This window comes from Cherax quadricarinatus, chromosome 28 (assembly GCF_038502225.1).
Source record: "Cherax quadricarinatus isolate ZL_2023a chromosome 28, ASM3850222v1, whole genome shotgun sequence".
NCBI lineage: Eukaryota > Metazoa > Arthropoda > Malacostraca > Decapoda > Parastacidae > Cherax > Cherax quadricarinatus.
In genome coordinates, this window is record NC_091319.1 from 26,598,309 (window position 1) to 26,616,986 (window position 18,678).

Sequence of the window (18,678 nt, forward strand, 5' to 3'; positions counted from 1 at the left end):
AAGAGTGTATCAGTCTGTAGTAGAAGGAAGGCGGGGTAGGGGTCGGCCTAGGAAAGGTTGGAGGGACGGGGTAAAGGAGGTTTTGTGTGCGAGGGGCTTGGACTTCCAGCAGGCGTGCGTGAGCATGTTTGATAGGAGTGAATGGAGACGAATGGTTTTTAATACTTGATGTGCTGTTGGAGTGTGAGCAAAGTAACATTTATGAAGGGGTTCAGGGAAACCGGCAGGCCGGACTTGAGTCCTGGAGATGGGAAGTACAGTGCCTGCACTCGGAAGAAGGGGTGTTAATGTTGCAGTTTAAAAACTGTAGTGTAAAGCACCCTTCTGGCAAGACAGTGATGGAATGATTGATGGTGAAAGTTTTTCTTTTTCGGGCCACCCTGCCTTGGTGGGAATCGGCCAGTGTGATAATAAAAAAAAATCATTTTTTTTTGTGTGGAATTTAGTTTGTTTACACAAATACACCTACCATCCGACTTACGACCTGTTCGACTTACACCACTCGACTTAGGACCGTGTTTTTTATGCCAAATTTCTGGGAAATAAACAACTACAGTGGACCCCCGCTTAACGATCGCCTCCAAATGCGACCAATTATGTAAGTGTATTTGTGTAAGTGCGTTTGTACGTGTATGTTTGGGGGTCTGAAATGGACTAATCTACTTCACAATATTCCTTATGGGAAAAAATTCGGTCAGTACTGGCACTTGAACATACTACTGGAATGAAAAAAGTTCGTTAACCGGGGGTCCACTGTATTTGTGTTGTACACAGTGTTTATCCTAAACCTTACAGTATAAAATACAGTACTAACAACATAAAAAGTAAAGTAAAACATGAAATACCAAAGTAAAACAATAAAATAAAGTCATTACAAAAATGTTTTGTTGATATTCAGTAGTAAAGTTCGACTTACGACCATTTCGACTTACGACCGGTTTCTCGGAACCGAACTCGGTCGTAAGTCGGAAGGTAGGTGTATGCACATAGAATGGAATTTGTGATGTTTTGGTCCGACTTGGACCAAAACATAACAAATTCCATTCACAGTCGTCAAAAGTTTCATTCTCTTGTTTGCGGGTATTGTGTATTGTTCCAGTCAGGGTATTGTGTTTTTTTCAAGTAATTTTTTTATTTACAGGTTCCAAATATGATGCCTGGGGTTAATATGGTACCAGATATGATGGTAGCATCTATGGCACCCGTTGTCCCTACCAGCATACCTCCAGGGGTCGGGTACCCTCAAGGTGTACCTGAAGTTGTGGGTCAGAACGTACCCCAGTCCGTTGCCATGGGTGGTATACCTCACATAATGGGTGAGGGTCTTGGGGGATGTGTGGTGCCAGCCGTCCAACAGGCTTCCATGGATAGTGAACCTATCAACTTGGTGCTCAGGGTCAGGTTAGTAAAAGGAAATTCTCTTCCTGAATTAAAATGATTATTATATACAGCTTCTCCTCACTGAACGATGGAGTTTCGTTCCTAAATCCACGTTGGTAAACAAACTCGTCGCTAAGTGAGGAGCATACTATAATGGTAGTGGGTTTGTGTCAGCCATCTTTGATATTGTTTTAATGTCACCTTTGTACTGTTTATAACATTTTTGGTATATTTTTAAATGTTTATACAGTAGTGTACTGTAGTTTTTTTTTTTTTTTTTTTTAAAGTCAGCCATCTCCCACCTAGGCAGGGTGACCCAAAAAGAAACAAAAAATACCGAAAAAGAAAATACTTTCATCATCATTCAACACTTTCACCTCACTCACATATAATCACTGTTTTTGCAGAGGTGCTCAGAACACAACAGTTTAGAAGCATATACATATAAAGATACACAATATATCCCTCCAAACTGCCAATATCCCGAACCCCTCCTTTAAAGTGCAGACATTGTACTTCCCATTTCCAGTACTCAAGTCCGGCTATATGAAAATAACTGATTTCCCTGAATCCCTTCGCTAAATATTACCCTGCTCACACTCCAACAGCTCATCAGGTCTCAAATACCATTCGTCTCCATTCACTCCTATCTAACATGCTCATGCACACTTGCTGGAAGTCCAAGCCTCTCGCCCACAAAACCTGCTTTACCCCCTCCCTACAACCTTTTTGAGAATGACCCCTACCCTGCCTTCCTTCCCCTACAGATTTATACGCTCTCTATGTCATTCTACTTTGATCCATTCTCTCTAAATGACCAAACCACCTCAACAACCTCTCTTCAGCCCTCTGACTAATACTTTTATTAACTCCACACCTTCTCCTAATTTCCACACTCTGAATTCTCAGCATAATATTTACACCACACATTGCCCTTAGACAGGTCATCTCCACTGTCTCCAACCGTCTCCTCACTGCAGCATTTACAACCCAAGCTTCACACCCATATAAGAGTGTTGGTACCACTATACTTTCATACATTCCCTTCTTTGCCTCTATAGATAACTTTTTTTGTCTCCACATATACCTCAACATACCATACATTTTTCCTTCATCAATTCTATGATTAACCTCATCCTTCATAAATCCATCCACTGACACGTTAACTCCCAAATGTCTGAAAACATTCACTTCTTCCATACTCCTCCTCTCTAATTTGATATCCAATTTTTCTTTATCTAAATCATATGATACCCTCATCACCTTACTCTTTTCTATATTCACTTTCAACTTTCTACCTTTACACACACTCCCAAACTCGTCCACTAACCTTTGCAATTTTTCTTTAGAATCTCCCATAAGCACAGTATCATCAACAAAAAGCAACTGTGTCAATTCTCATTTTGTATTTGATTCCCTATAATTTAATCCCACCCCTCTCCCGAACACCCTAGCATTTACTTCTTTTACAACCCCATCTATAAATATATTAAACAACCATGGTGACATTACACATCCCTGTCTAAGACCTACTTTTACCGGGAAGTAGTCTCCCTCTCTTCTACACACCCTAACCCTAACTTTCTACCTTTACACACACTCCCAAACTCGTCCACTAACCTTTGCAATTTTTCTTTAGAATCTCCCATAAGCACAGTATCATCAACAAAAAGCAACTGTGTCAATTCTCATTTTGTATTTGATTCCCTATAATTTAATCCCACCCCTCTCCCGAACACCCTAGCATTTACTTCTTTTACAACCCCATCTATAAATATATTAAACAACCATGGTGACATTACACATCCCTGTCTAAGACCTACTTTTACCGGGAAGTAGTCTCCCTCTCTTCTACACACCCTAACCTGAGCCTCACTATCCTTATAAAAACTCTTTACAGCATTTAGTAACTTACCACCTATTCCATATACTTGCAACATCTGCCACATTGCTCCTCTATCCACTCTATCATATGCCTTTTCTAAATCCATAAATGCAATAAAAACTTCCCTACCTTTATCTAAATATTTTTTTTTTATTATTATCACACTGGCCGATTCCCACCAAGGCAGGGTGGCCCGAAAAAGAAAAACTTCCACCATCATTCACTCCATCACTGTCTTGCCAGAAGGGTGCTTTACACTACAGTTTTTAAACTGCAACATTAACACCCCTCCTTCAGAGTGCAGGCACTGTACTTCCCATCTCCAGGACTCAAGTCCGGCCTGCAGGTTTCCCTGAACCCCTTCATAAATGTTACTTTGCTCACACTCCAACAGCACGTCAAGTATTAAAAACCATTCGTCTCCATTCACTCCTATCAAACACGCTCACGCACGCCTGCTGTAAGTCCAAGCCCCTCGCACACAAAACCTCCTTTACCCCCTCCCTCCAACCTTTCCTAGGCCGACCCCTACCCCGCCTTCCTTCCACTACAGACTGATACACTCTTGAAGTCATTCTGTTTCGCTCCATTCTCTCTACATGTCCGAACCACCTCAACAACCCTTCCTCAGCCCTCTGGACAACAGTTTTGGTAATCCCGCACCTCCTCCTAACTTCCAAACTACGAATTCTCTGCATTATATTCACACCACACATTGCCCTCAGACATGACATCTCCACTGCCTCCAGCCTTCTCCTCGCTGCAACATTCATCACCCATGCTTCACACCCATATAAGAGTGTTGGTAAAACTATACTCTCATACATTCCCCTCTTTGCCTCCAAGGACAAAGTTCTTTGTCTCCACAGACTCCTAAGTGTACCACTCACCCTTTTCCCCTCATCAATTCTATGATTCACCTCATCCTTCATAGACCCATCCGCTGACACGTCCACTCCCAAATATCTGAATACATTCACCTCCTCCATACTCTCTCCCTCCAATCTGATATCCAATCTTTCATCACCTAATCTTTTTGTTATCCTCATAACCTTACTCTTTCCTGTATTCACTTTTAATTTTCTTCTTTTGCATGCCCTACCAAATTCATCCACCAATCTCTGCAACTTCTCTTCAGAATCTCCCAAGAGCACAGTGTCATCAGCAAAGAGCAACTGTGACAACTCCCACTTTGTGTGATTCTTTATCTTTTAACTCCACGCCTCTTGTCAAGACCCTCGCATTTACTTCTCTTACAACCCCATCTATAAATATATTAAACAACCACGGTGACATCACACATCCTTGTCTAAGGCCTACTTTTACTGGGAAATAATTTCCCTCTTTCCTATGTACTCTAACTTGAGCCTCACTATCCTCGTAAAAACTCTTCACTGCTTTCAGTAACCTACCTCCTACACCATACATCTGCCACATTGCCCCCCTATCCACCCTGTCATACGCCTTTTCCAAATCCATAAATGCCACAAAGACCTCTTTAGCCTTATCTAAATACTGTTCACTTATATGTTTCACTGTAAACACCTGATCCACACACCCCCTACCTTTCCTAAAGCCTCCTTGTTCATCTGCTATCCTATTCTCCGTCTTACTTTTAATTCTTTCAATAATAACTCTACCATACACTTTACCAGGTATACTCAACAGACTTATCCCCCTATAATTTTTGCACTCTCTTTTGTCCCCTTTGCCTTTATACAAAGGAACTATGCATGCTCTCTGCCAATCCCTAGGTACCTTACCCTCTTCCATACATTTATTAAATAATTGCACCAACCACTCCAAAACTATATCCCCACCTGCTTTTAACATTTCTATCTTTATCCCATCAATCCCGGCTGCCTTACCCCCTTTCATTTTACCTACTGCCTCACGAACTTCCCCCACACTCACAACTGGCTCTTCCTCACTCCTACAAATACTGTTCACATATATGTATGAGGTAGGTTACTGAAAGCAGTGAAGAGTTTTTACGAGGATAGTGAGGCTCAAGTTAGAGTATGTAGGAAAGAGGGAAATTATTTCCCAGTAAAAGTAGGCCTTAGACAAGGATGTGTGATGTCACCGTGGTTGTTTAATATATTTATAGATGGGGTTGTAAGAGAAGTAAATGCGAGGGTCTTGGCAAGAGGCGTGGAGTTAAAAGATAAAGAATCACACATAAAGTGGGAGTTGTCACAGTTGCTCTTTGCTGATGACACTGTGCTCTTGGGAGATTCTGAAGAGAAGTTGCAGAGATTGGTGGATGAATTTGGTAGGGTGTGCAAAAGAAGAAAATTTAATGTGAATACAGGAAAGAGTAAGGTTATGAGGATGCAAAGATTAGGTGATGAAAGATTGGATATCAGATTGGAGGGAGAGAGTATAGAGGAGGTGAATGTATTCAGATATTTGGGAGTGGACGTGTCAGCGGATGGGTCTATGAAAGATGAGGTGAATCATAGAATTGATGAGGGGAAAATGGTGAGTGGTGCACTTAGGAGTCTGTGGAGACAAAGAACTTTGTCCTTGGAAGCAAAGAGGGGAATGTATGAGAGTATAGTTTTACCAACGCTCTTATATGGGTGTGAAGCATGGGTGATGAATGTTGCAGCGAGGAGAAGGCTGGAGGCAGTGGAGATGTCATGTCTGAGGGCAATGTGTGGTGTGAATATAATGCAGAGAATTCGTAGTTTGGAAGTTAGGAGGAGGTGCGGGATTACCAAAACTGTTGTCCAGAGGGCTGAGGAAGGTTTGTTGAGGTGGTTCGGACATGTAGAGAGAATGGAGTGAAACAGAGTGACTTCAAGAGTGTATCAGTCTGTAATTGAAGGAAGGCGGGGTAGGGGTCGGCCTAGGAAAGGTTGGAGAGAGGGGGTAAAGGAGGTTTTGTGTGCGAGGGGCTTGGACTTCCGGCAGGCATGCGTGAGCGTGTTTGATAGGAGTGAATGGAGACAAATAGTTTTTAATACTTGACGTGCTGTTGGAGTGTGAGGAAAGTAACATTTATGAAGGGGTTCAGGGAAACCGGCAGGCCGGACTTGAGTCCTGGAGATGGGAAGTACAGTGCCTGCACTCTGAAGGAGGGGTGTTAATGTTGCAGTTTAAAAACTGTAGTGTAAAGCACCCTTCTGGCAAGACAGTGATCTACACATCCCCTACCCACTCTGAAACCTCCTTGCTCATCCACAATTCTACATTCTGTCTTAACTCTAATTCTTTCAATAATAAACCTACCGTACACTTTTCCTGGTATACTCAGTAAACTAATTCCTCTATAATTTTTACAATCTTTTGTCCCCCCCTTTTTTTTTTTTTTAAGAAGTCGGCCGTCTCCCACCGAGGCAGGGTGACCCAAGAAAGAAAGAAAATCCCCAAAAAGAAAATGCTTTCATCATCATTCAACACTTTCACCACACTCACACATAATCACTGTTTTTGCAGAGGTGCTCAGAATACAACAGCTTAGAAGCATATACGTATAAAGATACACAACATATCCCTCCAAACTGCCATTATATAAAGGAACTATACATGCTCTCTGCCAATCCTTAGGTACCTTCCCCTCTTTCATACATTTATTAAACAAAAATATCAATCACTAACACTATATCCCCCCCTGCTGTTAAGATTTGTCACGATCCAATCAATTCCAGCTGTTTTACCCCCTTTCATTTTACGTAATGCCTCACGCACCTCCCCCACACTCACATCCTGTTCTTCTTCTCTTCTAAAAGATGTTATACCTCCCTGGTCAGTGCATAAAATTACCGCCTCCATTTCGTCATTGACATTTAAAGTTCCTGAAAATATTCCAGCCATCTGCCCAATGCCTCCATCTCCCCATCTACTAACTCCCCTACTCTGTTTTTAACTGGCAAATCCATTCGTTCCCTAGGCGTTCTTAACTTGTTTAACTCACTCCAAAATTTTTTCTTATTTTCATTAAAATTTCTTGACAGTGCCTCTCCCACTATCATCTGCTCTCCTTTTGCACTCTGTCGCCACTCTCTTCACCTTTCTTTTACTCTCCATATACTCTACTCTGTATTTTTTGTTAATATTTCCCTTAAGAAATAATGTAAATCCAATTAATCAATTCCAGACACCCAAAAATATTAACAAAAAATACATTTTATACAGAATAACTATAGTTTTACATACAGAAAATGGATGATAAAATTCGAGGGTGAACTGTACCTCTTTTACAAGCCCATCTATAAATATATTAAACAATCATGGTGACATCATGTCTAAGGCCTGATTATACTGGAAAAAATCTCTGTTGGAGTGTTAGGCAGGTAACATTTATGAAGGGATTCAGGGAAACCAGTTAGCTGGAGGTGGGAAGTACAGTGCCTGCACTCTGAAGGAGAGCTGGGGGTATGTTGCAGTTTTGAACCATAGTATTTGTGCCCCTCTGGCAAGACAGTGATGGAGTGAGTGATGGTGGAAGTATTTCTTCTCTTTTGGGCCACCCTGTCTTGGTGGGAGATAGCCGGTGGGTTTAAAAAAAAAAAACTCCCCTCCCTCCTACATATCCTAAAGTACAAGAGACACCCTATTTTGTGGTGGTCATTTTAGAGTAGCGGCAACTTACTTAAATGACGAGCACTGTAGTTACACGGTGTCGTATTCTATACTGTAATGAGAAGTATTGTCTTAAAAAATTAAGCTGTGGATTAACATATTTTTAATACATTTATTATTAGAAATGTAACTCCTATATTGTATAATACAGTTTTATTGAAATTTTATACAAGTTTTTGTTTAAGATATTTATTACTAATGTATTTTGTAAAGTATTTTGACTACAAGTTCACTTCATTTTTGTTTTCAGAAACCAGAAGAGAGAACTAAATGATATTCGTTTTGAATTCACCGTTGGACGAGACACATCAGAGGGGGTAGCCTCAGAATTAGTAGCCGCTGGTTTAGTCGATGGTAGAGATCTAGTTGTTATTGCTGGCAACTTAGACAAGATTACACAGTATCCAGAAATGGGACAAAACCTTACTTTTAGATTGGTAAGTTGTACTAATACCAGGAAGGTTGTCAAGACTGAGTGTACTGGAGCACTGATCCATCTTGCCTATACAGGAGGGTCCCACTTATACAGCAGATTAGGTTCTGGACTACTGTAGAGCCCCACTTATACAGCAGGTTAGGTTCCAGGCTAGTGTAGGGTCCCACTTATACAGTAGGTTAGGTTCTGGACTACTGTAGTGCCCCACTTATACAGCAGGTTAGGTTCTAGGCTAGTGTAGGTCCCCACTTATACAGCAAGGTAGGTTCTGGACTACTGGAGAGCCCTACTTATACAGCAGGTTAGGTTCCAGGCTAATGTAGGGCCCCATTTATATAGCAGGTTAGGTTCTGGACTACTGTAGAGCCCCACTTATACAGCAGGCTAGGTTCCAGGCTAATGTAGGGCCCCATTTATATAGCAGGTTAGGTTCCAGGCTAGTGTAGGTCTCCACTTATACAGCAGGTTAGGTTCTGGGCTGTTGTGGGGCCCTGATCATACAGAAGGTTAAATTCTGGGCTACTGCTGTAAATTGAAAATCACTGTCAAGTGGAACTTACTTTTTTTTTTTTTTACTTTCAAATGCATATAAAAGCCTGATAACATGTTTATACTATCATATATTAAGTGAGCAGTATTGTAGGCCTAAACAATGCATATACAGTACACACATTACTTAAATTATTTTTGAGAGTGGTGAATATATTTATTGTAGGAAGTCTGAATAAATGAAGAATGAATATAACTGAAAACTGCTGTATTAGTGAAACGCTGAAAAGCGACGCCCTCCTGTATAGCTTAAAGGGGTTACTAACCCCTTAAGCAGTATACAGTGGACCCCCGGCTTACGATATTATTTCATTCCAGAAGTATGTTCAGGTGCCAGTACTGAACGAATTTGTTCCCATAAGGAATATTGTGAATTAGATTAGTCCATTTCAGACCCCCAAAAATACACATACATACGCACTTACATAAATACACTTACATAATTGGTCGGATTGGGAGGTGATCGTAAAGCGGGGGTCCACTGTACTTACTGGGCTCTACTGCATTTTTAGTCAAGAAGATGTAGTCTTAGTTGTTACATTTTTTAAAAAACTTCAGGTGTTTAATTTGTTTAATCGGCAAACAGCTGTAAAGGCGGTTTTGAATGCTAGGGTCTTGAGCATCCTGCAGGCTTGTGTGGGTGTTAGATCACAGTGAGTGGAGACAAGTATTTTGAAATGGACATGCTGTTGGTATGTTAATAATGTAACTTTTATAAGGCAAGTCGGGGAAACCAATTAGTTGAACTTGTGTCCTGGAGGTGGGAAGTACGGCACTTGCACTCTGAAGGATGGGTAGAGCTGTTACTTCTGGAGGTGGGAAGTACAGTACTTGCACTCTGAAGGATGGGTAGAGATGTTAGTTCTGGAGGTGGGAAGTACAGTACTTGCACTCTGAAGGATGGGTAGAGCTGTTACTTCTGGAGGTGGGAAGTACAGTACTTGCACTCTGAAGGATGGGTAGAGATGTTAGTTCTGGAGGTGGGAAGTACAACACTTGCACTCTGAAGGATGGGTAGAGATGTTAGTTCTGGAGGTGGGAAGTACAGTACTTGCACTCTGAAGGATGGGTAGAGCTGTTACTTCTGGAGGTGGGAAGTACAGTACTTGCACTCTGAAGGATGGGTAGAGATGTTAGTTCTGGAGGTGGGAAGTACAACACTCGCACTCTGAAGGATGGGTAGAGATGTTAGTTCTGGAGGTGGGAATCACAGTACTTGCACTCTGAAGGATGGGTAGAGCTGTTACTCCTGGAGGTGGGAAGTACAGTACTTGCACTCTGAAGGATGGGTAGAGGTGTTAGTTCTGGAGGTGGGAAGTACAGTACTTGCACTCTGAAGGATGGGTAGAGATGTTAGTTCTGGAGGTGGGAAGTACAATACTTGCACTCTGAAGGATGGGTAGAGGTGTTAGTTCTGGAGGTGGGAAGTACAGTACTTGCACTCTGAAGGATGGGTAGAGATGTTAGTTCTGGAGGTGGGAAGTACAGTACTTGCACTCTGAAGGATGGATAGAGATGTTAGTTCTGGAGGTGGGAAGTACAGTATGTGCACTCTGAAGGATGGGTGAGGATGTTGCAGCTTAGATATTCATCTACACTGATATCAGCACACTTCTAGCAAGACAACAAGTGAATGAAATTCTTTTGAGTGGGGTAATCCTATTCAGTAGGAGATGGCCAGGACTAAGTCCTGCAGGCTGGACTCGAGTCCTTCAGATGGGAAGTACAGTGCCTCTACTCTGAAGGAGGGGCGTAAATGTTGCAGTTTTATAACTAGTATAAGCATGCCTTTGGCGAGACAGTGATGAAGTGAACGATGAAAATTTTTCTTTTTTCGGGCCACCCTACCTTGATGGGAGACGGCCGATGTGTTAATTAAAAAAAAAAATATTGTAAATCTATCTTTTTTTTTTTTTCAGAATTCAGATTGTGAACCTAGTGAAGTGCCAGATGATAAGGCATTAATAGGGTTTGCTCAATTAACAATCTCCGACTGACGAGCTTGTGAGGGCATCCCCAACACCTGTGCACCATCACCCTCGCCTACATTTTGCGAGGAAAGTCCAAGGTGTCAGCCAGGAGGCTTAGCAACAGTCCTAATAATGTGATTTGTGATGATCAAAAATTGATTTTAGTATTTTTCATAGCATAGATTTTTTTTTTTTCAAGGTGAAATTATGGAACTGAGGAAGGATTTTGTAAACTGCAACATATTCTGTGATGTTTAAAGTAAGTCTTACTCTTCCTTATAAGACTTTTGAGTCGATTTTTTCTTATTTTTACTTAGTGCAATAAAGTTAACTTGCCAGTTACATTTGCATTGTCATATTTGCTATGACTGTAATTTTTTTTTCATTTTTTTTATGCTATATTTCATACTTGATGCATACGAGAGTTCATACCTGTAACAGTCTGCAGGTAGTCATAGGCTTTGATAGGAAATAAGCCAGTTTCCTTTAGTCTCAGTATTTCTTGAATGGACCCATTTTATTATTGCTGTAGATTGAAATTGAATCATTTAGACATTTAGTTTAACAATAAACACATGCCAGCTGTTACCTTGGGAACATGTGACCAGCACTTTACAACACTTTAATTCTAGCCATTACCTTGGGAACATGCGATCAGCACTTTACATTTTAATTCTAGCTGTTACCGTAGGAGCTTGCGACCAGCACTTTACCAGAATCCTCATGAGCCAGGACTTATTTTATATTCGGAGAAATTTCTCGAGTGTAGCCATCAAATTACGAGTTGGAGAATCAAAATTCAGGTTATAGAAATTACAAATCAGTAAAGTGACCAATTTCATACTTGAGTTTTGAAAACATTTCACCAAAATCCCTCATATAGCAGAGGACTTTTCATAATGACATTTCGGTCCTACCTTATACGGTAATTCCTTGACTTATAAACACGTTGAGAATCTTCTGTTTTGTGTATAATATCATTATTATATGTACACAATACACAAGGTCCCCAATGTGTTCGTAAATTGAAGACTTCCCTTATTGTGAATATTGCTAACAATTCAGGAGGTCTCCAATGTATGTGTTTGTAAGTCTAGGAATTGCTGTACCTAACCTCAAATCCCCACCCATTCCATGATTTGTTTGCAGTCATGTTATTATGTTTTCATTAGTCCACAGAAGAGGATCATAGGCCATTCCAGGGATGTTAGATTTGGAAACATTTGTGAGTGTATGGGGTGAAGTTGCTGGAATCTCAGTGAGATTATGGGGTGGAATTGCTGGAATCTCTCAGTGAGATTATGGGATGGAGTTGCGGTAGTCTCAGTGAGGTTTTGGGGTGGAGTTGCTGGAATCGCACAGTGAGATTATGGGGTGGAGTTGCTGGAATCTCAGTGAGAATATGGGGTGGAGTTGTTGGAATCTTAGTGAGATTTTCCAATAAGGAGTCAATTTATTACCTTTAATGAGTTTCGAGAGTTGTTCTACTGGAGCCGGCCGTGGACCAGGCTCATCTAGCATTCACCTGGTCAACCAGGCTGTTGGTCTGTCATGGACTACTGCCAAGTGACAACTATCAACTTGACAGTGGTCCAGGATGGTCTGACATGTCATCATAAAGTTCTAAGTGCAGGTTTTTTGGTGAATTGTTTCAGTCATGGTATTGTGACTGTCGTCTTGACAAAATTCTTTACAAAGCCTTCCTTGAGGCAGCCAGTGCTGGACTGACCACTCCAGGAGTGTTGCATGGTTGTGTAAAATTGCTCTCGTATTCCATATCGAGTCTATTATTGCCTTGTAGTTTTTTAAACGAGATATTGCAAAAATGCATGAGCAGTGACCTAAAATATTGTAACTACCTAAATTCTCATTAGATATTTCATGATCAAAAAAAATGACCTGTTTTCGTTTTACCAGTTTTGATATTGACCAAATTATCTTGCAAGGTTTTCAGATAAACAACTCGGTTAAACAAACTGTTTGTATTGCACACGTTTAAAATGTAAACGACTTTGTGGAGCAAAAGGCAGTATAGATAATGCTGGACTTAAAAAGTTGGTATGGTTTTTGTTGTTGATGAAAGTTTGAGGTTTTGAGAAAGTTGCCAGGGTAGTATTCCCACTCCTAAGAGCTTCAGTCTCCGCTTAAACCCTCAGCATAACAGATTAATAGGGGGATTCTTCGAGCGCCTATTAAATAAAAAAAAAATTTAGAAAATAGCCAAAAAGAATTACAGTACTCAGTTGGTTGATCAGGCTCTGATCCACCAGGAGGCCTGGTCACAGACCGGGCCGCGGGGGCGTTGACCCCCGGAACTCTCTCCAGGTAAACTCTCCAGGTAAGCTCTACCTAGCACCCATTAAATAGATTTTTTTAGAAAGTAGCAAAAAGCACTTGGGTAATATACCTAGTATAGTGTTATATAATCAATTTACCGATTTACAGCAATGAATGCTGGAATTGTATACACTGAAAGTATAATTTACCCATTGGATATTCTTATTATTTCGTAAGTCCATTACAGCAAGAATTTACTGATTTACAGCATCATGTTAACTAAGTATGTATTAAGTTTCCCAGCAAGAGTTTACTGATTGAAAAATGTCAAGTTAGTATAGTACATACTAAGTTTTCCAGTAAGAATTTACTAATTTAAAGCATCAAGTTAGCAAAATATATACTAAATTTCACATATACTTCAGTAATTTTTTCTTTGGTTACAAGTCTTTCCTGTCAGACAAATCATTTGACTGAAACTATTGTTTAAAATTTTGGTTTAGGTCATCATACATTAAGCTCAGTCTGCTTTTATTATTCGGAGATACTGCAAGTATTTTGTTAAGCCCTGGTAGATTGAACTGAGTGTTAAGGGGATGTCAGTTACTTTCTTGTTTATCAATATATATATATATTTTAGAAAGCGTAAATAATTGTCCTCATTGCTCATGAATCATATCATATATATATATTGTCATTTGTGTGATGTTATTATAGTGTTGGTGATGAATTTGTAATACACGATTTCATGAAAATGAAATGTCCAAATCTTTATTCTATTTTTTTCACACCAGTGGATAGTGTTCATTCTGAGATGGCCTTAAGATGCATCCTTTCCTAGTAGTTAGACTAGCTGTGCTTTTTCCACTTGAACAGATTTCAGGATTTTTACTCGAGGGTAATTAATGTGCAGGATTTGTGTGTGAATTTCAATGCAATACTATGCATGGTAAAACAGTACGGGTGCCCCTCGACTTACAATGGGGTTACGTTCCGACAGACCCATCATAAGTCAAAAATATCTTAAGTCAAATGTGAATTATTTTTTTCAACAAGCTGGCCATATCCCACAGAGGCAGGATGACCTAAAGAGAAAAACGAAAGTTTTTCTTTTTAAATTTGGTAATTTATACAGAAGAGGTTACTAGTCTTTTGCTCCCAGTGTTTTAGTTGCCTCTTATGACATGCGTGGCTTATGGAGGAAGAAATAAATAATTACTTTAACTAAATACCAGTATTGAAAAGTAAATAAATTAACACAAGTTACAGACTTGCCCTTTCATCTCCAAAGTAATTGCTTATGCACCATTGTAAAGTTGAACCATCGTAAGTCAAGGAGCATCTGTACAGTTATGTTAAGGTGACGCCGGAGTCAAATTACGTCTTGAAGTACACGTGGTAAGGAAGCCCGAGGGTGAATGAATATTCTGCCTCTTGAGAAGACGGATATACGTACTTTTTCGAGATGCATTCCTCTCTCTTGCATTTTACACTAGATACATTACTTAAATGTTACAGATATAGTTACTATGCCATAATGTAAGACCTTCATTGCCCATGGGCTGTGTCCTACACCATTGTATTGCAGTGCAGCTGTTCAAGGCAATGAATGTTGCAACTCTCATGAGCATTATCAAGATTCAGAATTAGCAAGGGTAAGCATTAATTTTTTTTCACAGTTCAGTTACTGTACTTAGTTAACTGCACCATTTTGCTGGTACATATTTCTCATGGTAATAAATTCACCAAGGAGAATAAAGTAACATGAATAAAAATCATAGGCATGTGAGGTGGGGGGGCCTGAGGGAGACACAGGAGGGGTAGGAGGAGGACATGGGGGGCTCTGAGGAGGACATGGGGGGGCTCTGAGGAGGACATGGGGGGGCTCTGAGAGGGACACAGGGGGCTCTGAGGAGGACACAGGGGGCTCTGAGGAGGACACGGGAGGGCTCTGAGGAGGACACGGGAGGGCTCTGAGGACATAGGAGGGCTCTGAGGAGGACACGGGAGGGCTCTGAGGACATAGGAGGGCTCTGAGGAGGGGGAGGGCTCTGAGGAGGACACGGGAGGGCTCTGAGGAGGACACGGGAGGGCTCTGAGGACATAGGAGGGCTCTGAGGAGGACACGGGAGGGCTCTGAGGAGGACACGGGAGGGCTCTGAGGGGGACACGGGGGGGGGGCTCTGAGGGGGACATGGAGGGGCTCGGAGGAGGACATGGGAGGGCTCTGAGGAGGACATGGGAGGGCTCTGAGGGGGACACGGGGGGGGGCTCTGAGGATGGCACAGGGGGGCTCTGAGGGGGACACGGGGAGGCTCTGAGGATGGCACAGGGGGGCTCTGAGGGGGACACGGGGGGGGGGGGGATCTGAGGAAGACACGGGGGGGGCTCCGAGGACAACACAGGGGCTCTGAGGACAACACGGGGGGGGATCTGAGGACAACACGGGGGGGCTCCGAGGACGACACGGGAGGGGGGCTCTGAGGACAACATGGGAGGGGGGCTCTGAGGACAACACGGGGGGGGGGCTCTGAGGACAACACGGGGGGGGGCTCTGAGGACAACACGGGAGGGGGGGGGGGGGGGGGGGCTCTGAGGACAACACTGGGACAACAGGGGGGGCTCTGAGGACAACACGGGGGGGGGGCTCTGAGAACAACACGGGGGGGGGGCTCTGAGGACAACACAGGAGTGGGGGCTCTGAGGACAACACGGGGGGGGGGGGGCTCTGAGGACAACACGGGGGGGCTCTGAGGACAACACGGGGGGGGGCTCTGAGGACAACATGGGGGGGCTCTGAGGACAACATGGGGGGGGGGCTCTGAGGACAACATGGGGGGGGGCTCTGAGGACAACATGGGGGGGGGCTCTGAGGACATGGAGGGGGGCTCTGAGGGGGGGGGGGGCTCTGAGGACAACATGGGGGGGCTCTGAGGACAACACAGGGGAGGGCTCTGAGGAGGACATGGAGGGGGGCTCTGAGGAGGACATGGAGGGGGGGCTCTGAGGAGGACATGGAGGGGGGCTCTGAGGAGGACACGGAAGCCTCATCTGGATGTCAAAATTTAACATTTTCTGAACAAAAAGTTTTTCTGGTCAGGTTCTTTGATAATCTATTGGTTATTTACATTTAAGATGGGCTAATAGATTTAATTTGCTTGATGAGAAGAACTGTGACATATTTGTTACTCATAATATTACTGTTGTGTTCAAGGAAAAGATACTTGTGATAACTAGTTACTGCAAGAGTCTTTCTTGCATACTTTTTTTTCTGCCTCGGAAGCCATCTCCCACAGTAACAGGGAGAACTAAAGAAGAGAACACATTTACCATCATTCAGTCAGTGGCTGTATTTCTAGAAGTGTGTTGACATAATTCAGAGTATCCTCTCATTTTTTGGTCATCTCCCACTGGGGTGACTCGAATAACAAGAAAACCTTATGAAGCTTTTCCTTTAACATTTATTTTTTTTTTTTTTCAACAAGTCGGCCGTCTCCCACCGAGGCAGTATACAGTAAATCCTCAACTTACAAACATGATAACAATCTGCTGTATTTCTGTATAATAATGATATACATAATTCTCCGTGGGGAAGTAGAACGGAGTTCTTCCTCCATAAGCCATATGTATTGTAAGAGGCAACTAACGTGCTGGGAGCAAGGGGCTAGTAACCCCTTCTCCTGTATACATTACTAAATTTAAAAAGAAAAACTTTTGTTTTTCTTTTTGGGCCACCCTGTCTCGGAGGGATGTGGTTGGGTCGTTAAAAAAAAATACAATAATATAATGATAATACATTGTGATAATCATCGTATGTAACTACACTTGCAATGTTTGAGTAATATTATGCTCCACATATGAGAAATGGGAGCCCCATTAATAAAAATTGGAACAAATAACTTATAGTCCTCAGAGAAGTGCCACCTAATATGCCTATGAGCACAATAGTATTTGTAGAATCTTTGGTAGTTCTAAAAAGATTGCCTTTTCTTGAGTCTAAATTTCATACAGTATTAAGATTGTAATAATGTTGGTAGACTTACCAATAATATGTTGGGTAAAAGGACACATGTTCAACTAATGTGACATTTTTTTATTGTGGCGACATTTTGCTCTCCAGGAGCTTAACAAAGTTCCTGGAAGATGAAACGTTGCCACAGTAAAATGTCACATTAGTTGCGCTTGTGTCCTTTTACTTAAGTATTAACATTAGAGACAGTTAAGTATCCCATGCTACTCATTTGTCGCAATTCCAAATATGTCTGTTACCGACCATAGTACTCTTGCCTGTGATGTCTTGATATGAGATAATGAAAACAGCTCTTATAAGCCTTAAACCATGTTGATATAGAATAACTTAGTGATTTATAACATTGTGGATAGATATATGTAAGGATTAATTTTACAAAGCAGCAGAATATTGCTTATCTAGGTAATTTTGGGGATAGGTATTACATTATGGAAGACACAACAAAAGTACAGATACTCCTTGACTTACAATGGGGTTACATTCTGACAAACCTTTCGTAAGTTGAAAATAGATTAAGTCGAATATGATACGATGTGGTAAATAAGTAAATACTGTTACTGAATAAGTAAATAAATAAATAATTACCGTAAATAAATACCAATATTGAAAAGTAAATAAATGAATGCAAGTTAGGGACTTGCCGCCTTCATGCTGGGTAATTATCTTCAGTTTCATCTCTAGAGTAATTGCTTTTGCGTCGTCATAGTCAAAATACCGCAAGTTGAACCATCGTAAGCCAAGGAGCACCTGTGTAGAGCAGTATAAGCTGGTGTCATAAACACATTGGCCGTCACACTGGTAGTTATTTAGCACGTTATGCTTATCTTGCGCACTGTTGCCTTCCCTCCAGCATTGTCCTCTCTCCTGGACAATCCCTCAAAGGTATAAATACAGAGTAAGATTCAAAGATAATCTTTCTCTTCCTCTCCAAACAATCTTCGATATGCAAAATTTTGTGATGTAAAGCGACTGAAGTGATGGTCATGTCTGTATAATAGTCATTACTGAAGTGATGGTCATGTCTGTATAATAGTCATTACTGAAGTGATGGTCATGTCTGTATAATAGTCATTACTGAATGTTACGTTGCTCATGTTAAGTTCCTCACTTGTCTATAATGTACATACTTGGTATACCTACTTGGTATACATACTTGGTATACCTACTTGGTATACATACTTGGTATACCTAGTCGCACTTCCACTGATGCTTATCAGATTCCTGCCTTCACACTTCATATTTAGTTATTTTGTATAATTAAAATATTCTCCCAAGCTGAATATACATTTGTTAGTATAAATTATTACTGTTATTTAAGTATTTTTATTTACAGTGATGTAAACAGACTGTGTTTTTACACTAGGATGGAAATAGTCAGTGTTAATATTTTACATACATAAATTATAAAGCACGTATAAACACAGTAAATTAGTGAATCTATTTTATCAATTATGATAGTCTTGGTACTAGGTATGGTATGCAGTATGGTGACCTTGTATATAGTCAGTGTTCTGCCTAGGTTGACAACATACTTGGCGCACACACACGCACACACGCGCAC

The 18,678-nt window shown here is 41.4% G+C and overlaps 1 protein-coding gene across 1 annotated transcript; it reads left to right on the plus strand.

The window, feature by feature from the left end:
• Positions 1 to 1,125: 1,125 nt before the first annotated feature.
• On the plus strand, positions 1,126 to 13,859 carry LOC138853333 (serine/threonine-protein kinase OSR1-like). The gene is made up of 3 exons (XM_070089499.1): positions 1,126 to 1,401; positions 8,106 to 8,292; positions 10,760 to 13,859. The coding sequence occupies exons 1-3, from the start codon at positions 1,151 to 1,153 to the stop codon at positions 10,835 to 10,837; spliced, it is 516 nt and encodes a 171-aa protein (XP_069945600.1). The 5' UTR covers positions 1,126 to 1,150; the 3' UTR covers positions 10,838 to 13,859.
• Positions 13,860 to 18,678: the final 4,819 nt, after the last annotated feature.